The sequence below is a fragment of the Amphibalanus amphitrite genome, unplaced genomic scaffold (genome assembly GCF_019059575.1).
Source record: "Amphibalanus amphitrite isolate SeventyFive unplaced genomic scaffold, NRLGWU_Aamphi_draft 000615F_arrow, whole genome shotgun sequence".
Taxonomy (NCBI): Eukaryota; Metazoa; Arthropoda; class Thecostraca; order Balanomorpha; family Balanidae; genus Amphibalanus; species Amphibalanus amphitrite.
This window is the reverse complement of record NW_024882109.1, coordinates 358598-382045: the sequence shown is the minus strand read 5'-3', so window position 1 is coordinate 382045 and position 23448 is coordinate 358598. Positions and strand designations below refer to the sequence as shown.

General features: G+C 46.7%; 1 protein-coding gene across 1 annotated transcript in view; it reads left to right on the top strand.

Moving 5' to 3' along the window:
- LOC122363320 overlaps positions 1 to 23448 on the top strand; it is a 31619-nt gene extending 8171 nt beyond the window's left edge. Inside the window, exon 2 of the mRNA XM_043332447.1 lies at positions 23363 to 23448. Within this exon, the coding sequence (XP_043188382.1) occupies positions 23363 to 23448 (86 nt within the window). The remainder of the gene's footprint in view (positions 1 to 23362) is intronic.

Genomic DNA, 23448 nt, shown 5'->3' with positions numbered 1-23448 from the left:
GCAAGGGGAGGTTCAATATTCCAAGTAATCCGACAGCGTCGAACGCGCTGCGAAAAAACGACTGAGTCACGATGGCTGACTTACAAACGTGCATGAAAAGCTAGCGAAGTTTTGGGAAAGTTCGTCTCATTTATGCACCAAAGTCTAGACAACGCAAATGTAATATTAATCGAGCGAAACCTAATTTCATTGACCTCGAGATCACCGATGACGTCACAGGTCAGGTCAAAGTAAAAATAATTAGCATTTTGGCTTCTTCACGTTTTGGGCTCTGGCCGCCGTCTTACAAGTCAGATCAGGGTCATTTTTGGTTCACACACTCGTGAACAGATGCTCTAGATACCCTGAGGGTACAAAACTTGTACTTTGATTTTCAGGTCAAGGTCAGGTCATCACAGGTCACGAAAATATTATATCATGCGTCGGTCACGTGACACATGTTTTTTGGTCCATTTAGGCCAAAAATTTCGAATTTGATGTCGTCTGTGTCATTCGAGGTCATTTTGAGTCAAATTTAGCTTAGGTCAGGTCACTTTCAGGTAAAAAAAGGTCAAATTTTGAAGTTAAAATATTTCAACAAAAAGGTGTCTAATTGATGCAGTTGGAGCTCAGGAACACGATGGTGCTATTTATATTGGCGTACGATGTCAAATACGTGCTGAAAAATTGATTTGAAAAATTAATAATTGTGAATTTTTTGCAATAACGCGTATAACTTGGCCATTTTTGAAGATATTTAGCTAAAAATTGCTAGAGTTAGTCATAATAATACGTTCCATCACATATATTTCGGTTTTTTAGAAATGTCAAAGACTTTATGCAAAAAATGTAAAAATATAAACTTTGAATTTTATTATGATAAATTTTCGAAATTTTCCAAATTTCGAAAATCCGAGATAGCAGTTTGATAGCGCAGTCTATTTTGAGTCCTTTCATGCAAAGAAATTGGATCTAGCTTAAAAACTGAGCTCTTGGGAGCGATTGCCGTGGTTCAATGTTTTGCGTCGAAATCGGCCGAACATGACGTCACTCTGACGTCATTTTTAGCCGACCTATGGTAGATATGAAGTTCAAATTTTGACACAAGGTGTCAAATTGGTGCAGCCAAAAGTACTGAAAGTTTGGCGTCGATACGTCAGGCGGTTTGGAAGTTATTGCAGAAAAACGGGAGGAGGGGGTTATCAATAGCCCCCCCTCCGTGGGGCGCGGGTTAAGCTTTTTTAGGCATTCATACGTCAAAACAGTTGAGGTGAAGGTGCCACAGATCCCACATCTTGTGGCTCAAAACAGCCCCGTCCTATCGCTGGCTTTCTTCAACTCCGAAACTTTTGGATAGCTGAATTTGTCAGACGTTGGTGGAATTCTCGACTTACAGAGATACGCTGAACACTCGGGAATGAGCTGTGAATCCGTATTTGAGCGCAATATCTGTTATCTAGCGGTTTGATAGTGGATTTAGAGGCTGATAAGCCGTCAAAATGTTCTTCGTATTTACAACTTTTTACACCTTAATTTCCTTGATTCATCCTAAAACAGAATACGAAATCGTACTCCTATAGTCTGACGGGACATACAGTTCAGTTCAGACTACGGTGTATTTTGGAGAATTCTGGACGCATATGCGCATTGCGATAGGCATTTTTATCCATCACCCATGATATAATGCCCATTTGCTCGAGCCCGTACTGCAATTCAAAGTTTTTTTTTCTCCTACTCACTTTGATGTTACGTTGCATATTATGTAGTCACGTTTGAAGTATGCATTCTTCAACTAGCAGAGGCTTCTGGTGTTGAGGCGCTAATGCATTTTTTTGAAATGGAGACACCAAATTAGCATACGAGCTGGCTGCTTTTGTGCTGACATTTCTGTGCGAGCTCGCCGATTTTGTTTTGTGTAGAAGCCGGCGCTGAATAATAGCCACCCCGTTCGCGCCGTGTCTGGTCGTCCGGCCGACCAATGACAGCGGTAATCGATACCCTACATATAGTACTAACCCAAGGGTACCGCTGGAGGCATGCTATCCAGGATGAAGAATCTGCAATGTGCAATGTGCGTACCTTCTCGTCACTGCAGATTAACGCCGTCCCCATTTGCCGCGCATAAGCAGACAACGCTTTCCAACATATCTTTCACAGTTATACTCGTACTCTAGCTTGTGCGAAAACATATGCTCCAGTTTTAATTAAATGCGTAAGCGAAATTACGAAGTTAAGCGCCTCTTTCAGATCTCACTCCATTCACAAAAGCGCTGAGTCTCGAGACTGTTTTGAGCCGTGCGCCGAGCGACGCGTCGGCCGGCTCCGCCCAGCGACCGGAGACAATAAACAGACGGTGTTTGGCGACGGCTAATGCACAGTGCACCCTCAGAAATAAACAGACGAGATGCCCCATCAGTTCTTCAGCGAACACGGCACACGCATTCCAGGCTCCCGAACAGAGAAGAGTGAGAGACCTTTCCGGCGGCGGGCGGCCGGTAAGGTCAGCCAGAGACGTTTGGGTTGGTGTGCGACTTTTTCTACAGCAGCCCAGTGATATTTCCGAATTCAAATCTTTGATCTACTGTCTGACCTGCGATCACCTTTGATCTACGAATCTTTTATTGGACCAAAAAATTCGACAGTCAACAAATCTCCTGCCTCCTGCTAGTAAAATAAGCTGTTTGAGTGACTTGTAGCACTGACTACAAAAAAAAAGAATGGAAGTCGAAACCATAATAAGACGTTCTATATTTTTACTTGCAAGTGTTTTTAGGACAGGCTTATGACGAAGACTATATATTTACTGTCTGTTCCGATTCAGACTCTATCAACACCGAAAAAAATCAATCTTGGTTTGTCGAGCGGAAATGAACAATAATCTCATAAATTCACAATCCATTTCTGTTTAACGACCGCTTTGTCGTAATGCATTGCATTGATGAATGTTATGTTGACACGGGCGCTGTCATTTGCGCGATGATTTGCTTCCCGGGGAGTTAAGCCGTGCATTTAAGTAACATTTCCAGGCACATAGTCAAAACGAGGAACACTAGGAACCTGGCGTAGGCGACAATTTTGTACATGAAACTGGTCATCGTCGTCGAATGTTGTATTATCATAGAAGATTTGACATCAATTATGGACATGGTTATTTTCTAAACATGTTACTTGTCGGGTCCCATCAGCTAAAATTTGATATTGAGCCATGCCTTCAGTAATTAGGTTACCAGAAAAACTGGAACTGTGATTCTCCCCATCCTTGAGCGATCGCCGTATAGCTACTCACAGTCAGTGGCCTGATCAGTGACCCGGTCACACCATCAGTGAGTCGTCCAGTGACCGGTCAGTGACGCAGCCCTCTCAGTGACCGGTCAGTGACCCCGCTAGCGGTCACGTCACCGGCCTGGTGTGTGACTCCATCTTCGCCATGGCCCGGCCGGGGACCGCCTCACGGAGCCACCGTCCGCCGGGACAGCAGCCAGATGACCTTTGCGACTCGCAGCTTCTTCGAACATGCATGACGACAAATTAGCTGCTTCGGCGGGCCTCCCTCAGAGTAAATAACTAATGCTCCACATATCCTGGCCTCAGTGTGAGGTAATGAAACTCATTATAAGGTAACACACTGTCTCTTTCCATCGGCACACAGCAACTAACGTATGCTCCATCTTTAACATTATGTATTGAAGGCATTTTTCGAAGACACGTTTGGTTAGAAATTACCGTAACAAGTAGTCAATGTGAAGGCAGTTCTGACGACGCATTGACCTTCATGGAACCCAAAATTTACGGTGGACTGAATCAAGTGTAGGGGAAGTTGGGGGAACGCCGAATACTTTTTTTCTGACGCCCGTAGCACGCAAGGTAGACAACATAAGCTATTCTTGTTGGCGTCATTCGAGAGGCCAGTCTTTTGTCTTTCAAACATACCAGGCGCATTTGATGAATTCGCATACCGTTAAGCGCAAAAACTAAAAATATCAAAGAACTGACTTTTTCGGCGTTGCCCCGGACTGCGGGGAAAGCCGAAAATGGGATAAATGATCTACGAGGAATGCAGACATTGATGTTTTGCCAATTTATCTCAAACTTTATCCAAAATTCATCAAAGCTGACACGCGTTTTAAGAGCTTGAGGACGCTTGGTGCACACTGGAAGTTATAATTGTGTGATATAATAAAAAAAAAATGCTAGGTAAATCATTCCTTATAGGTAACAGGCCGTTGTGCCGGCTGAAAGTATAATTTGTTTGACTAAAAATACGCGTTGCTATTCTACAGCAGTAAAGTTCACGTAGCGTGCTTTAACGTGCGTAATTGCACGTTTTCGGCATTACCCCAGCCAGCCATACTTTCATTTGCAGGCCCATAACTTTTAAACGTGCTGTATAAATTTCAAATAGGCAGCACACTTATGCAAAGACATGCTGAAGATTACTTGACCGAATTGGCCAGACAAACGGTAGCATAATGAGTAAGAAATGCAGCTTCAAAGGCGCATGTAGTACAAGGGAAACGTACCTTGAAAACGCTTTTGGCGCCCTCACAGCCGAAGTATTCCAAATGACAACTCGTAGCAAACATGCGATAATTGTAGTCACTAGCTTCAGAGCATCACTGAGACGTGGCATCCATGTCGTACGGTTTTAGAAATATCTCGAATTTCGGCTTTGCCCCAACTCTGGCATTGCCCCAACTTCCCCTACACATGTAAGTACACATACAGTCCTGCTAAAACATCGTGTTGTGCTTCTATTTTAATCAGGTGGACTGGAAAGTCCAAGCAGATCCCTAGAATATTAGTGAAATTCCTACACAATGTTAACACGCGCAGTGGAAGGGGGGGGGGATTTCGCCCACCCCTCATGTTTTCGCCAATAACTCGCGCCGCAAACATAATATTAGTGTGAAATTTTGGCTACCTGGCCAGAATTGAATTGCGGATCTTCTCGTGCAAGAAATAAGCAAATCGGTTCGCAACTTTTCTAGTAATAGCGGTGTAAAGTCAAACATCCTGCCGCCGAGGCGGCCGGCGCTAGCCGTTACGCGCCGCCTGAATTGTGGACTGTGCCGGGGAGGGATGGGTCCGTCCTTACATCGCGCTCCTTACCGCTGTTTATATTCGATTCCCGTCAAATTTGTTGAGAAGACTAAGAAATGTACAGGTAATCTTATGGTCAAAGAATTTTGAAAATCGGCCGGTAAAAACTTGAGTTATGTGTGTGTAAACACAAAATTGTGATTGCCGCTTTTCCCGCGTCGGCTGATCCCGCTTCAGCCTGCGACATCTTACCCCTAGCAAGTTTCTAACTGCCATATTTATTGTTTGATTAACTAGAAATTCACCATACATACTCACAAATGTCCGTTCTTTCGTATAGTGAAAGAAAAAAGGAAATCGGCCGGTAACTTTTTGAGTTATCGGCGTGTAAACGCAAAAAAGTCGCCCAAATGGCAGATTTGACCACATTTGACCTCATTTGACCTTAAAGATATTGACCTAGGGTCATGAAATTCACACACAACAGAGTTCCCCATGGCCTCCACCCACCCTCGAAATTTCGTCTTCCTAGCTTCACTGGGAGCTGAGATCTTAGGGGGGGGGGGGGCGCCATCCGCCCCCTTCCACTGGGCGTAGTACTCGCAACCCTTCCACTGTGATCAAGCTGAAGCGTTCAAGTGACAAGTAGGTAATCAACTTGTGCAAAAACATGTCCAAACCTAAGTCATTACATTTCTGTGATAGAGGCTGACTGAACGGTGAAAGAAATAAACGTAAAATATTGAACGCTGGAAATTTTACGACACATTCCGACACATTCCATGCTTAGGCTACCACGATCTTCCTAAGCTACGCTGATATACCATTTTGGTATCAGGTAATTACTTTGGAAATACCTACGAGTATTGGTTGTCATTTTGTGCCGGCGATCTGTCAGATTACTGATCGAACTATGCTGCTCATCGGTTTGATGATAAAAACACAGATGAGCTGTACGCTATTTTCTACCAACGCGTCTTTATTGACGCATTTAGTGACGTAGATATGACGTCACATGACTCTGTCCCGATGTCGCAGTCTGTCCAGCCGACCGCACAGGTCCTACTAACGCTACTCATCCACTGTTGGCTCTCATGGGGCTTCCATTTGCCGCTGTCATGTCCGATGAATCTCTCTGCGTCAAAGTAAATAGCTCCCAGCCCTGGTGTCTCCCTGCAGCCCTGGAGGGCCACCGAGCCCCGACAAACAATGAGCCTGTACCCATCAGCAGTCTTATTGGCTGCTGTTTTGAAAGACGAACGGAAAATTTGATATAACAATATTCAATTGAATAAATTGGAAACAATTTATGAATTTCCCAGCTCAATTCAGTCACCGCGTCTTAAGTCGACCTCCGTCGATCTATAGCATTTGACCACAGCCGAAACTGTTGTTTTTCTGTCGCCGTCGAAACCAGCACGGCGGCGGGTCGGCATGACAAACGGCCTGCTCAGCTGTTGAGGTGTCGTGACCTGACACAGTGACCTGGTGGCAGTGACACAGTGACCCGCGGTCAGCGAAGGTGGCTGTCATGGTCCAGTTGACATGAGGAAGGTGATTGTGACAGTGAGGTAATTTACAGAATCCTGTAACGGTGGTTTCAGGTCATTATGTTATATATTTATTTAGCCTCAGGCCCTCAGAGTGACCTGTTACTATGGGAACGGACAGTGTCACCAATGGCTAGAGGCCAGGGTACTTTTCACAGGTCACTGGAGACAAAGAACCGCTACACTTGAGACAATAAACAGCGGTAGAGATGCATTGCAGCTTATAGGTGGTAACAGATCCTGTCTCGCCATGTTTTGTGTACTCACTCAGCTATAACGTGTCACCATGTGACTGCCGATTGCACTGGGAGCGGTATGGCGTCTGGTGATATAACCCGCGCGGGGCTGGGGGGGTAAATTTTACCCCCCCTCGCGAATTTTTGCAATATCTCAAAAACGGCGGCGCGCAGCGCCGCCAAACTTTCAGTACCTTTTCTTACATCAATTTGACACGTTCCCTGAAAATTTGAGCGAAATCCGTCGGAAAATTTTTGAGAAATTGACGTTTTAGTGACGTCATGTTCGCCATTTTCGCCTCAAAAACGGCAAAAGTTCAAACGCCGCTAACATCTTCATTTTTAAAGGAATCAAGACGTAACAAAAAAAAGGATATACGTAATTCTACTTTGTCTATCAAATGGCCATCTCGGTTTTTTGAAAATTTTGGATTTTGGCCCAAATTTTTCCAAAAAAAACTGACTTTTTTTGGGAAAATAGCTGTAAAATCCAAAATTTTGAGTGTATCGAAAAAACCGGAATATATGTCAGAGAAGTGGTCTATGTGTACCTACATACCAAGTTTTAGAAGAATCGGTTCAAAAATGTGGGAGTTATTCAAAATTGTATGACGTCACGACACACAAAAATTTTGAAAAATGACTTTTTTGGAAGTTCTAGACCTTGTACGGAAACGAAAATAGCACCATTCGACTCGCCGTGAAAAACTGCATCAGATAGACACCTTTTTAGGCCTTAGCAACCAACTTCAAAATTTGACCTCACTTGACCTGACCTTGACCTGACCTCGACCTGAAATTCATCCAGAGGTGGTCCATATCACTTATTGAGTGTGCCTATTGAATTCTATGAGTAAAATGACCCATAAAACATGTGTCGCACATGCCCTTTTCTATATTTTGTTTTTGGTGACCTGACCTGACCTGACCTGACCTTGACCTTGACCTCTGAATGATATTGTATGCAACGAATATTGTCTTGGTAGCCTAAGAACACGTTTTGGGAGATCAGTCTCAGTCCATGACTCCATTCTTCGGCAACTACGGTGCAAGGCCGATACTGTAGGAACTTGCAATTTGTACCCTTGACCTGACCTTGACCTTGACCTCAAACTTAAAATTAAGTACATGTTTTTAGTTGTTCGTGATGAGATCTTTCGATTGGCGTTTGAATTTTCCAAATCGGACCATTAGTTCGGGAGATAACAGGGGGGGGGGGTAGAATTTACCCCCCCCCCCCAGCCCCGCGCGTTCGGCTGAGGACCCCAGCCCCGCGCGGGATAAACAACATTCAGGGGCACTCAGTTACTCACTCATCACAGCGATCGGTCAAGTACCTTGACGGTGAGCGCTGACGGCTGCCGTGACAGTGACCTCTCAGTTTGTGATGAATTGACTGTCAGTAACGCGGACAGGTCAAACCAGCTGTATGGCAATTGCCAAGCGCGCAGCTACCTGATAAAAAAAAAACGCACGAAATACTGCGTTGGATGTTTTTTTTCTACCCACCCACAGGGGCCATCGTCAGACCCTCCAGGCGCCCTAGTCATGAGCTACTGTACATACTGGCTGAGTGTTCACTGCTCATTGCACCGTGACGCTAAGGGTACAGGATGTGTTCCAGCGTCTTCGTCCAGCGCTATCGCGCTCGCCAAATATGTCTCCCATTTGTCACAGAGATGTTGCATCTCAACATGGGCAATGGGCATTCGATGGAGCTCTGTTGCTGTGAGGATACGTGAATGCGAATATAGAATGAATAAGCTTGCATGTGTATAGAAGAGGGAGTTGCCCGGGCAGCGAATCGAGTTTGCAGCGTACATTACTGCGTCGAAGATGTTCTTGGAATGCAAAACCTGTCTCCAACCAACAGCGGATATTTTTGGGAGTTTGTCGTTCTTGCATATTGTTTAGTGCTTGGTCTATCAAAAATATTCCTAAGCCGCTTTATACACAAACACCCTGGCCGACTATCTAAACGAGTAACGACTGCCGTTCTTGGCACTTGCCTTTTCCATATTGCTTCTAAGACTGTTTCCTTATTCATGCAGCTACTCCGACTGAGCAATGTTCGTTGAGAAATGGTCCTGGGATAATTTACTCTGAGTGAACCATTAGGCAGAAGCAGGGTCTCTGTTCTGGCCATTCCGCTCTATCCAATATAAGTCAGGCAGTAGTTGCGGTGCTCGATCATGATTATGTCCTGCCGATCAGCATCACAAGAAATGACGTTACCCGTCACACAAGAGAAGTATAAAGATAAAAGCATAACCGTGTATGCCGTTTGATAATTAGTCAGTAGTCTGACCCGGTCGTCATCTGACGGTGACAGTCTGAAAATGACAGTCTGATGGTGAAAGTCCGACGGTGACAGCGCTTATGATAACAGACTGATGGTGACAGTATGACAGTGACAGCGTTTTAGTGACAGTCTGATGGTGGCAGTCTGATCGTGACAGTGTCATACTCTGACAGTGACAGCGACAGTGACAGTCTGATGGTGGCAGTCTGATCGTGACAGTGTCATATCTCTGACAGCGGCAGTCTGACTGTCATAGTCTGATGGTGACGGCCTGCCGGTCATTGTCTTACGCCGTCGACGATGACTGGTGCGCCAGACAGCTGCGTCTCGGCCGGGCCCGTCGGTGGAGTTGCTCTCGTCTGTCGGCCCTCATAGACCTCTGTGTGTGAGTGGCCGTGTCCACCTGTCAGCGAATACGGACGATATCTGTCAACGGATACGGACGATATCTGTCAGCGCCGGTCGGACCGCCATCAGACGCTCGTCCGTCTTCCCGTGGGGGGACGGGGAGGGGGGCGGCAGTCAGTGAAATAAATCGACACACCACGACGTGTCGGTGGCGCGGGTGCGTGATCCCGTCCATCGACGTGAACGCAGAATGTCACTTAGTACATACATAGGCGGACATTTATTTGGGTGTGGCGGGCTTCTCAGTGATCTCACGCCTTGCCATTCCTCAACACTAGTCGTAATTTTTTTAGATATGGAGCAGAGAAGTACCTATAAATCTGATCCGGTTTGAAATCTGCATTTGGTTGACGGATATTAACCCGCGCCCCGCTGGGGGGGGGGGGGCAGAATCTGCCCCCCTCCCTTTTTTCGCCAATAACTTCTAAACGCGTTACGCCAGCGACGTCAAACTTTCAGTACCTTATTATACATCAATTTGACACGTTCCCTGAAAATTTGAGCAAAATCCGTCGGAAAATATTTGAGAAATTGACGTTTTAGTGACGTCATGTTCGCCATTTTCGCCTCAAAAACGGCAAAATTTCAAACGCCGCTAACATCTTCATTTTTAAAGGAATCAAGACGTAACAAAAAAGGTTATACGTGATTCTACTTTGTCTACCAAATGGCTATCTCGGTTTTTTGAAAATTTTGGATTTTGGCCAAAATTTTTCCAAAAAACTGACTTTTTTGGGAAAATATTTATAAAATCCAAAATTTTGAGTTTATCGAAAAAACCGGAATATATGTCAAAGACGTGGTCTATGTGCACCTACATACCAATTTTTAGAAGAATCGGTTCAAAAATGTGGGAGTTATTCAAAATTTTATGACGTCACGACACACAAAAAATTTGAAAAATGATTTTTTTGAAAGTTCTAGACCTCGTACGGAAACAAAAATAGCACCATTCGATTCGCCGTGAAAAACTGCATCGAATAGACACCTTTTTAGGCCTTAACAACCAACTTCAAAATTTGACCTCACTTGACCTGACCTTGACCTGACCTCGACCTGAAATTCATCCAGAGGTGGTCCATATCACTTATTGAGTGTGCCTATTGAATTCCATGAGTAAAATGACCCATAAAACATGTGTCGCACATGCCCTTTTCTATATTTTGTTTTTGGTGACCTGACCTGACCTTGACCTTGACCTTTGAATGACATTGTGTGCAATGAATATTGTCTTGGTAATCTAAGAACACGTTTTGGGCAATCAGTCTCAGTCCATTCTTCGGCAACTACGGTGCAAGGCCGATACTGTAGAAACTTGTATTTTGTACCCTTGACCTGACCTTGACCTGACCTCTGACCTACTTAAGCAAAAAAATTTGGGCTCTTAAGATCCGCCTTGTTGAGAGCTTTCGATTGCCGTTTTCCCCGTCTTTCTACGACCATCGGTTCGGAAGTTAGACAGGGGGGGCAGAATCTGCCCCCCCCCCCCCCCAGCAGGGCGCGTATGGCTGAATAGCCCAGCGGGGCGCGGGTTAATTCCGTCCACTTTTAAGGTAAATTTTACCCCTACCTTCGCGCCAACCCATTTATTCCGGCGTAGACTAGGTCACAGGATGCATGGATCTGTTCATGTATTGCGGTAAAGGCTCTGTTATTATGTTGTGTCGTCTTGTTGACGACGGCTTTTTCTTGTAATTGACACCTTCAACCGGTCTAAATGGGATGAAAGCAAAGCCGTGCTCCCGTTCATTATTGTGCAGAAGTGAAATGTGAAATGGAATGAGCGCGTCCATGTCCCACACTGTAAAAAATTGACTAGCTGATTTTGAAATTAGGCATTTTTTTACGAGTGCCTCCCTTGCACCTCGTTACAACATATATGGACATTAGTAGTCAGAGCCATGCACGTTAACCCTCGCCCTGGTAGGGGGGGGGGGGGGTCGATGCGACCCCCTAAGGTTTTTCGAAGATAGCGTAAAAACGGGCGCCGCCAAATTTGGCACAGCCTATGGGGCAACCTTTTTACATATGACCTGAAAATTTCAGGTCCGGTCGACCTTGGGTCAGGTCACCAGGTCAGAAAAACCGGTACAAGGTCATAATCAAATTTCAATTTTCTTCTTGCACCTGTCCAACTCACAGTTTTTGACTGATTTCCTTCAAACTTTCAGGATGTGTTAAGTTTACCGAGTTGTATAACATATAGTCCGGCTTTTTTGAGGTCACTGACCTGAGGTCAGTTAGAGGTCATTACGTCGTAATGTTAAGCCTATGGGAAAATACTAAATTCGGAAAATACTGGAGATATCCGCTTCGTTCTATCACTTTTGTGCTTTGAAACCACGGTACTTAACAGCAGGTCACTTGGTGCTTCTTTGTTTGGTGTACTTATCCATGGGTCAGGTCAAATGAGGTCAACTGAGGTCAAATGACGTTTTTGCCAATAACTTGGCACATAATGACGCTAGAGCTTAAAAAATGGTATCATTGTGTTCCTGGTGATCAGCCAAATCGAATGATATGTGATATGATGCAATTTGGTTAACTTGAACTTAATTTATTAATTTAAGTTTACTTAAAATTTAAGAAAAACTTTAAGTACACTTAAGCAAGCTAAAAAGTATATCATTCGACGCGCCTTGACGTGCTGAGTTCACTGGTGCTTTTCTGTTTGCTCTATCTTAATTAGATCAAAAGTTATCAGCGAAAAACTTTTGACCAGTTTTTAGCGAAATTTTTACATTTATACCCCCCAAAACCCCCCTAAATATTGACCTAGAGCAACCAAATTTGCACAGGGGCGAGAACTCTAGGGGGCCCACCTACCTACCAAATTTGGTGTTTCTAGGTGCCATAGGAGCTAATCGCGAGGGGGGGTCGCATCGACCCCCCCCCCCTGCCAGGCCGTGTTATGAAAAATGCCCTGCCAGGGCGAGGGTTAACAATGCCCTTTGTGGAACAAATGCCTACGAGCGAGAGCATGTTCAGGAACCTAATTTTGCGCAGTGTTAATGAACTACGCACAGCCTCACAGTGTTACCCGCGTTATAAACAGACCCCACCAGGGCGCGGGTTAACTAGTGCCACTACTGGCCTTGAGCTAGTACCACTACTAGCCTTGGGGGCTAGTACAATTACTGGGTATGGATTAGTAGGCAGTGGGTAGTTACCTTACCAGGCAGGGGCTATTATGACACCTAGAAGACGCACTACCCACGCTATTTACGTGCGTGTTGTCAAACTAGGTGGAGCACGGTGGTCGTATGCATACGAGGCACAGCCTTGTCGAACAAGCTTGTTACTCGGCAACTAGCCTAAAATTAGCCAAATTTACACGCTCCTGCAATGTTATTATTGCGCTGAGAATTCCTCTACGAGTGGCTTGTAAGTTTTTTTTTTTACAGTGCATGTGCCAATTATTTCTTAGTTTACGCTGACCTCAAAATCACAAACTGTTTTGAACGGCTGCTGCAGACCCCAACTATGCAACAAAGTTGATGAGTTGTCCAGTTAATCCATACGTGACAACTGTTCCTGTTCGAAACAGACGGTGCACGATCGTAAATTCAGTTTTGTTGGAGAACTAGTTGCGCTACAGACAACCGGTGTCTGTTTGACGGTCCATGTTTTTCCGTGTTAATTGGGGCGCATCGACAGGTGAGTGGCAGCGCCGCCCCATCGGAACCCGTCTAACCGATCCCCCCTGATTCCTGTTTACTGGACCAGATAATAGCCCAGCCGGTACATCGGCTGATGCCGCCCGTCCGAGGGGCAATCAGTTACGATCATGGACTGATGCCCGCCCGCAGACCCGGGGCTTTCGCCCTCTGATGGGGGTCAGAGGAGCGGGAATGGGTGTGGGTCTATTCGGAAGGGCAAGGGGCACCGCTTGGCAGGCCACCAGATCCCTGAAAGGCTGTTTATCTCCCAATGCGTCCTAATTGCGGATGCGTTTGTCGGTGTATGAAGATAAAGAGGCCAGCAATAGCCGCAATGTATCTTTGTTGTCGTGTCTCTTTGGGGAGCTATACTCAGGGACCGGGGACATTGCGCTTCTTACATCAAGACAGAGTACCTATTAGATAAATGAGATTTCCATTGGGACCGCACCATACCGCTTGAAATGTTATATGATTATATGGCCTCTCGGCTCTCTTTATACTGCAAGCTCAAAATCGTTGTGCTATTTTTAGTGCCCTCAGGTTTCGTGCTTCATTCTGTTTTGAAGAGTAGCCTGGATACATGCAAACTAGTTATATATCATATTTTTGGTAATGCTCAACTAACCGCACACTGCCTCACACCTTTCCACCACGCGAAATTTACCACGGTCCACCGTGTGGCGCCTTTCGCCTCAGTGGGTCTGATGACGTCACGGCTGCTTCCGACACGTGTGTCCGTGTGAACATGGTGCACCGGAAGGCATGCATGGAAGACAGATCCATCCACCAGCCCCAGCTCACGAGACTGCTTGTCGTCATTGGCGTCCGTCTGTCGTTGACCGGATACGAGCTGAACTGAGCCAAACTGAGCTGAACTGAGCCAAACTGAGCCAAACTGAGCTAAACTGAGCTAAACTGAGCCAAACTGAGCCACTCTCAGTCGGGCAGTCACAGTTTGAGCCAGGCTGACTCCCCACAGCCGGACACGGGACCTGGATGGGCCATTCCAGAGCCACCAGGCACGACGCGCGCGGAGAAGAAACGAATGAGTCCACTGGCTTCTCTATAATGCCACCAAGCGATACTCCAGGGACTCACTGTTTCAGGGCGGTACACAGGGGTAAGCAAGAGCTATTGCGGCAGGATGGATCCTAACGTCCATCCTGACCGCCCAGGTACAAAATAACCCCATCTGAAGTCGACTCTTCTCTTGCTCGGAGAACAAACTAGCAGGAAAACAAATAACTTCTCATGAAGCTAGCTGACCCAGACCTGAACTGTTCAATGGTCCAACCGTTCGTGGATTCATGACTGTTTAGCCACTATGCTGTCCGCGCAGTCTTTCTCAAGGCGTTGGAAGAGCGGCAGGTCCTGTAGCACCGCAGCCGCGGCGTGGCGCTCGGGCGTGTCGCGCCTCTGTTATCGCCGGCCGGGCCAATATATCGGCCCCCGCGGCTCAGCCACGGATCGGAGATGTACCGCACGTCCAGATACCACCGACGGAAACGTGCCATCCCCCGCTAATCAGTGTCAGCCGTGTTAGTTGTGATGACGCCCGCCATCCGTCATTATCAAGGAGATGGATCGCCCTCGGCTCGCAGAGCAGCCGTATGGATTTATGGCAGAAAAAGTAAACATTGGAAAATAAAGATGCGATTACAGAAAAACCGCGACGGAGAGAGAGAGAGAGAGAGAGAGAGAGAGAGAGAGAGAGAGAGAGAGAGAGAGAGAGAGAGAGAGAGAGAGAGAGAGAGAGAGAGAGAGCGAGAGAGAGAGAGAGAGAGAGAGAGAGAGAGAGAGAGAGAGAGAGAGAGAGAGAGAGAGAGAGAGAGAGAGAGAGAGAGACGAGGAAGGATTGATGGGAGAAATGAGGGGCCAATTTGGTAAGCCACTTCCTTTTATGAAAAGACGCTAGCCTCTAAATTAACAGCAAATCAAACGCCGCTATGTTACCGCTATGCTATATCTAATTCCATTGCAGATGATTTTTCTCGAATCTCGTATATGATCGGGATACGTTATCTCCTTTGGGCGCTCATGATGTTCTGCCACCAATAAATTATTCGTTTTAAGCCGGCGTAGCTGTCGCCGTCATGCCAGCAAATTACTACGCTCAGTGGAGACTCCTCAACTTTAGCCTTAAATGAAGATGGTCTAATTCTGTTCCAGACTATCTGCCCCATCGGCCTGGCGTTTTCCATAAGGAGGCCTTTGCTCGGGCGTTCCAGAGGCACCACGTGGCGAGTGCCGGGAATTTCCGGACCGAGATGATTAAGGTCCGAGTGTGGCCATTTCTTATGTTGGCTTTCCAGATAACCGCACGCTATGTGTGCTTTGGTATCACCGCTCAGGGCTGGTGAGCAGAGGGCAGGAGAAGTGACTGGGTGGCCCAGAGATCGGTCAAATACCACTGCTGATCTGAGCGAGCCAGTCGGCAGGGTTATAGGACACAAAAAGACGGAACTGGAAGGGCTGTACTGTGATGACGTCATGAAGCTGCTACTGGTAAATTATTTGACAAACATACTGCCGTTGAAATAAGACTCAACGGACAATCTATTTCGCGTTGTTATCGGCTGATGACACTATGAAGCCGGTACCATATACGTATGATACTCTAATAGAGGTAACTGGCCATAGCCCATTGCGAGTAACTACCACTAAACCCACACAAACCTGTCTTAGGCTGCTGATAAGGCCAATACTATCCCGGCACAGTCGCGGCACACTACCACTACTGTTGGGCATCTGGGACGGATACCGCCCGTCTAACGTCTCTGGCTACCTGTGTACAGCCGGCGCCGGCCGAAATGTGTCCAATGCTGCCGGCTGCCGTCGCCTCAGCTGCCAATATAGCCATCGGCAGGACGGACCGTCGGCTGGCTGTCAGCACCGGCAGTGTATCACTCGGACAGCGGCGGTGCATCAGCCCGAACAGAGGTGGTGGTATTGGGCTGTGGAAGTGCATCACCCCAAACAGCAGTGCAGGTATTGGCCTGAGGTGGTGTATCACCCCGGTTCGTGGCAGTGCAGAGACGTCATCCGTGGTAAGTATGAGTGGTGGTATAAGTATGTTGCCTTCGTCAGTGTAGCGTAAGTAACACCTTCATTATATTACCCCCTTTTTCAGTAGCGTAGTATTACCCCATCCACTGGCGTTTGCCTGCCGTTCGTAGCTGGCGGAGGACGGTTCGGAGGGCTCGAGGGGTCGGAGTGGAGGCCTGGAGGATTACTCTATCAGGCAGACGCAGACGCCGTCCTACGATTTTCGGCGGAGAGCGAGCGCTGTAACTGGGCAAAACACCGCTTCAAAGGGCAGCTCCTATACGGCAGTGACACACTATCCCAGGAATTAACGGCACCCAGCGCGCACAAATACGATAATTATCTAAAGCGACACATACGCACGAAAATTGGGTGGAAAAAGTGTTTTCTAAGAGCAGCATTACTCTCTAGCAGCGGCTGTCATTACCACCCAGCCTCGTCACATAGAGGGCCAGTATGAGGGAGTTATTCCCCGGTTCATGTAACCCACTCTACATGGTAAACATCCATGGAGCACAGCCCCGCATGGTTCTGCGTCTCGGCCTGCCACGAACAGGGCAATGTGCCTCATTGAACCGCCTCCGGTCTCCATTCAGAGAGGCCGGGAAGGTGTAAGCTATGTCTATTGGCTGTCAGTTGCACACACTGATCATGGCGTGTCCGAGGAAGGGAAACAGGTCCCAGCGTGGTCTCTCGGGCCGGAGAGGGAAGCCCCGACGTCCGGCCGCCAAAATACAGACGAGTATGGTAATTTGAACAGACGTGTGTGTATGCGTCAGTGCGCTGCAGGCAATTGGCAGAATCACTTCCATTTTTTTCTTTGGAAATATTCTCCCACCGCATCGACTAGTGCGCCGCATTAGCTGAGTCCGTCCCACCGGACGACAGGCCCCGCGCGTGATGAGACGGACCAACTGGTCGCTCAAACGGTCACCCTGGGGCCGAATGACGGCCGTCTGGGGTGTGCTCTTATCACAAGAGCGTGCACCGCCGCGCCATGCAGTGCGGGGGCCTGCAATACCATCGTCTCGGACCAGCAGAGGAGCTGTTTGTCGAAAAGTCCCCACCGCCGCCTCCCGGTGTGGTCATCGATTATTCCACACCAGCTCCAGCACACACCTATTTTTCCGTCGCCGAGCACCAACCTGTTTTTGTCCGTTTGCGTGTGATATTATTTCTTATAGATGGTTCCAAAGGGCATCCAACCGAATACTTTTCTGGGTGCTGAAGTTCTAGAAAATAATTACATATATTCAGTGTTCCCTGCGTCGCCTTTGCCTGCAGTTGAGCTCAGTGCCAGGCTAGGCAAATACAAGCTTCGGCAATGAACTACTGGTTCGACAGTACGTGGGGTGAATGAAAAGTTTTGAGCCTAACACAGTTACAGGTGACGCAGGCTAATGAAAATTTGGTCACACATTTTGCCACTATTTTTAGGTGTGTACACCAAGTTTTGAAGTCCTAGTCCTTTTCGTTTCGTTTTTAGAGCCCGTTAAAGTGAAGAAGATTACGCGTTCGGTGAAAAGGGAGAAAATCGAGAACCGAACTTGTATAAAGTATTGCGATTTCAAAGCCATGCCTTCATCTGAAATTAATAAGGACTTGAAATTAAACTTATTGGTTGTGGCCCATCATATGGCACTGTTAAGGCTTGAGCTGCTAATTTCAAGCAGGGCAGGAATAGCGTCCAAAATGAACAAATCTCAATAACGCCGTAGAATGTGACAAAATCCGAAATCGTTGACCCTGCTCTAGGGGTGTGGATGCTGGATCCAAGAATATGAGTTCATCAGATAGAGGTAAGAATGGACATCTCCCATGAGCAAGCTGGCGACATTCTCAACAATGGGCATGACATGAGAAAGGTCTCTGCTCATTGGGCCTCTCGGCTTTTTGCTGCAGAGCACGACGAAAGATGTGTAATGACATTTGGCGCTAGTTGAAGCAGATTCTGAGAATTCAAAGTCACTTTTCGCTACCGATGATAAACTGTGGGTGTTTCACTTCAATCCAGCATGGGAGGAACAGTGGAATCAGTGAAACAACGTCTCTACTCTAATCTGAAAAATTAAATTTCGGAGTCACAACAAGGAGGAAAGTGTTCCGTAACTCGGAAAATAAATGAGATGTCTTGCAAGTGCACTTCTTTCAAAGGGTCTTACTGTAATTGGGCATTACTAGGATGAACCACTGATACACCTTTGTTAGAAAATCAGGAAGATCAGAAGGGCAATGCTGACAAAATTGGTCGTGTTTCACCAAGACAATAAATCAGGGTATTTTTCACTGGTTGCAATGTAAACAATCAATTACTGAGCCTTCCAATGTATCCCAAATTTAATCTTTTAACCAACATTGGCATCCTTAGGGTGTCTATTTCTTTCTAAGCCTAAAGAAAAAACTGACTGGATGACGCTTCACAAAAAATAATGACGTTATTGACACCGCGAGCACTTACCCAAAATAGCATGATTCAAGGCGCTAAAAAAGTGAGGAAAAAAGTGCTAGGACTTCACAATTTGGTGTCCATCCATATCAATAGTGGCAGAATATGTGACCAAAGTTTCATTAATCTGCGTCACCTGCAACTATGTTAGGCTCAAAACTTTTCATTCACCCTACGTACACCTGAGGTATACCGCATATACCTAATTCACTGTACTGCCTAGAGGACAAATGTAAGAAAAATGATTTTTCATCAAAGTTCACTTAGTACAGGATCTAGCGCATTTAGCACTTGAAGAAACAAAATGATTGCAAATTTTCTTTCGGACACCTATTTCACTCACAAAAACGCTGCACCAAAATAACCGTTTAATGAATGCCAAATCGAGGCCGCAATACTGTGATGAGTAAATAACAGTTGCACATGACTTATAAGCCACACCCCCACATATACGATTGGCACAGGCAACTGATAGGTATAACTCTTGTGGCCAACGTGGAACATCACGGTGATATAAATATTACCTTCTTCATATCGTCCTTGATTGCTTATTATCGTTTATCTATCCCAGCACTAAGGGCATATCTGAAATTTATGAACAAAGCAGCGATTAGTGAACGACGACAAGGATATAATCATTTCTAGCGTCGACCAACCTCGCAAGGGTCTATTTTTAGCCACCAGCGTCACAGCATTCATGCGAATTCTCGGAACACTTTTGAATACTAATCGTATTTCTTGTTGATGCTGTTCTTGGCAGGGCATGCGACGTTCCTTACAACAGTTTGAATTGTGTACCTAAATAGGTGGCGCGCAAACTAACTAAACTGATAATGGGAAATTCGTCAGATGTTAGCCATTTCAGAGTCAAGGTCTGTTTGGAGACTGTTATATAACCCTCGCTGGCACAGGGGGGGGGGGGTTGATGCAACCCCCCTAAGGTTTTTCGCGAATAACTCGCGTAAAAAGCGGCCGATCGCGACGAAACTTTCAGTACCTTCGCATTGATCAATTTTACACCTACTCTGAAAATTTCATGACCCTGACCCCAATGACCTTTGACCTGTGACCTCTTTTCTGTGACCATGTTTGGCCGAAATCGCGGTTCGGCGCATGTCGGCTCGCATTAGCCGCGCGTTTGCAAGCTTTTCGTGGTTTCAAACGTTCAAACATGTGATTTGATGTTGCTCCCATGCATTAGGGTGGGTGTCAAGGTCACCTGAAGGTCAGGTCAGGTCATTGACCTTTGGTGACCTCGGGTGACCTCGGTTCACTTTTTCGAGTTTTACATGTTTCTAGGCTACTTTTTGGAGCTGAATTCGAATTTAGCAACCATTTGAACATTTACGAAGTAGTTTTGGTGCCTTCGTAACATGTTACGAAGCTGTCCGAGGCGGTTGACACGTATTACGAATACCCGTCACAGCCCCTACCGGTTGACCTGACCTGACCTGACCCGACCTGGTCTAAATGCTTAGAGACATCATCTATGATCAAAACTAACACGATATTCGTGATCAGCACCCCGGAAAACCACATAGCAGCCACATTTTACGACTTTCTAACAGGTCCCGATTTTCCCGGTTTTCGGGTCATTGACCTGACCTGGAAGGTCACCCGATGACCTAGGACCTTAACCCGCGCCCTGCTGGGGGGGGGGGGGTGTTTGAACACCCCCCTTGTGGTTTTTCGCGAATATCTCAAAAACGGCGTCGCTCCGCGCCGCCGTTTTTGGTACACCTTATCATACATCAATTCTACACATGTGAAAATTTCAGACCAAGGTCGTTCAAGGTCAGGTCACCAAGTCACTTGAAGTGACCTCACCTCATAAAAAGTTTCAATGTCTGTCATAGCTACACCGAGTGACCGATCGCTTTGAAACTTTCAGCGATTGCTAAGAGCAATAGCATGTACAAAATGTATATCTCAGAATTTTGATATCGATGACCTAAGGTCAGGTCAATTTGGCGACCTCCCCATTAGGTATAAGTCAATTGGAGAAAATTGAAATGCGCCTCTTTTGGATGAAAGACATTATAAACACTCCCAAACACCGAATTACAAGTGGCTCAGACACATTGAACATGAAAATGGTGTCCGTGACCCTTGTTTGTGCCCTGAGGTCATCTTGGGTCACGGAGGGTATCTAACAGTTATTCGCAAATAACTTTTGATAGAGGCATGCTAGAGCGATAAAAACGCCTTATATGTGTTCAGCTCGACGATACGGATCGACTGATATGCAACATGACTCTTTCCGGTCAGGTCATGACCTTGACCTGAGGTCAAATTTTCAAGTTGACCTTTCAAGGTCAAGTTATAGTTCATTCGATGCGTCTTGACGAGAGGAACACGATGCCGGTAAAAGTAAGCTCGTACGAGGCTTGGGTCAAAAGTTATTGCAGAAAAACTGTTTCCGAAAAAATCGGCTGTTTTTGCAGTTTTTGCCCCCTGCAGGCAAAACCGTTGACGTTAGGTCAAATCTGAGAGAATTAATCAGAAAGGGCGTTAATAGGGCTATCGAATGCGCTTTTCCGCGGCGCTGTAGCTCTATTGGTTCCCGAGTTATGCGTTGGCTTCTTGGAAATTTTCGACATTCGACCTGGAAATCGGCGAAATTTTGCCTTCAATGACCTCTGGTGACCTGACCTTTGACCTGACCAAAAAATTGATTGAAGTGATTTCGTCATTATTTTTTACGCTCTTTCGAACGCCGCCTTCCGCGTATCGCTACGTGGCCCAGGAGCCGAGTTACAAGGGGGGGGGGTGTTCAAACACCCCCCAGCAGGGCGTGGAAATCCAGGACCCCCAGCCGGGCGCGGGTTAAAGTTGGGTATCATCGGCTTCCTTTCGTGACGGGCAACACACTCATTTTTTTTCGCGAAGCTCTAGCTCGATCAGGGGCCAAACGCGAGGGGGGGGGGGGGTCGTACCAACCCCCCCCCCCTTGTGCCGTCGAAGGACTCAAAATGGCCTGTGCCGGCGAGGGATAAGGTAATAAGTATATCCTCTAAAACAACAGAACTCTGATGCCTTTCGTCTTCAAAGCCTCTCCTGAATATCAATAAACATGTCATCCAAGTTGAAACTGGTTTTCCTTAGTAATGACACGTATGGATTGATATTGCAATCAAGACCTTATAGATATACATTCTTGAAAGGGATGGAACAGGTCATGACACGGTACCCACTGGTCACAGCATTGGGTCGGCTGCCTCGGCACCTCTCCGGCGTCATGGTGCCCGGGTCATTTACGGGGTAGCAGCCACCGTTCCCTGAACGGATCCTGACGGCCTTGTCGACAGGATACGGGCTGTTCGGCGAACCGCGGCCGGCGGATTATTATAATAGACACACATGCCGGTGTTGGGCGCACCTGCAGCGCATGCCGTGAGCGCCGGATCGTCCCGCAGACGGGCCGCAGCGGCAGCGGAGGCAGTTTGGTCAGTTGATGAAGTGATGATGCTCAGAGTTACTCCGTCTGCCTGTGCGGGTCCCTCTGAGATGACATGAAAATGAAGACCGGTGCGTCTGGCACGGTGTAGTCGCTAGAGGTACCCAGGAGTGGTAGTGGGATATCACAAACGGCACTTAGCAAACGCAAAACACGATTGACTGACCGAGACGAGGTTGTCCTAGCTGCTTCAGCTGATATCTTTTTGTTTTTTGTTTTGCTGGCTAGCTAGCAAATATATTTACGTAATGTTGCTGACCTAACGTTGAATTTCGAGCCCAGTCCCATCCGGATTTGTGCAAACCGAAAGCCGCGATGTGTACTGAGATTGTTGTGGATATCCTGTGCCAGAAGACGGAAAAACCATCTTTGTCAGTCATTAAATGTCATCGTTGAAATTGATGGCTCGTGTCAGTCACTGAACAATAAAATTATGTTTATGGAGAAAAGGTCGGCATTGGGTATACACGCTACCGACTGACAAAAATCTTAGTGAATATGGTGGATGAAAAAGGAAAATATAAAACATGTTTCAGAGGCTCGCCAGAGAAGTGGTCTGAAAAGCTTTTCATTAATGCCGAGATAACGGCCCTGAAACATGAATAAAATCCTGACTTGGCTAGTAAGTGACGTAATACCTTGTTAACTAATAACGCATTACAAGCGGTACTAATCGCCGCTTTCAGCACAAGTACACGAATGAATGTCATGTGCGCCATATCTTGGCCTTTTAACTGGCCGGGTGGATGCTTACGCCAGTCCCACGGCCGTTATTCCCCCGTAAGGGCGTGCTAAATTTGTGGGTATCAGGTCGTCGAGCCTGCCCGGTCGGTCAGTCGGGGGCGGCCGATTCCCGGAACAGCTGCATACCTACACAGCGCGCGCTGCACAGCCTCGTGGCCCTGTACGTCGGATGTGGGTCGGTGCTCTCCATATGCGGCACACTCTTGAACTGCCAATAATGCCATATAGAAAGAAAGCCATACTTTTCATTAGCTATGAATCTGAGCTGTCTCGAAAAGGACTTCCCTGAATTTCACTTGTCATTGATGTTACCCTAAACCGTTCAAGGTTGAATTATTATTTTTTCTTGAATCGTGAACAACTGATGGTATCTCACAAAACTTGTCGCTATTGCCAGTGACTAAGGGAACCTTTAACCACAGGCAGTACAGCGTCTTCGTACACGTGACTGCGGAGTGCGGAGCCCTGAGATTGTGGCCCTCGGGTGCCTCAGAATCCCTGCCGCCTCTGCGCGACTCGGGCCGGTTGTTGCGGCCGCAGAGAGCTGGTTCGTGTAAGTCCAAGGCCCGGCTTCTGTGA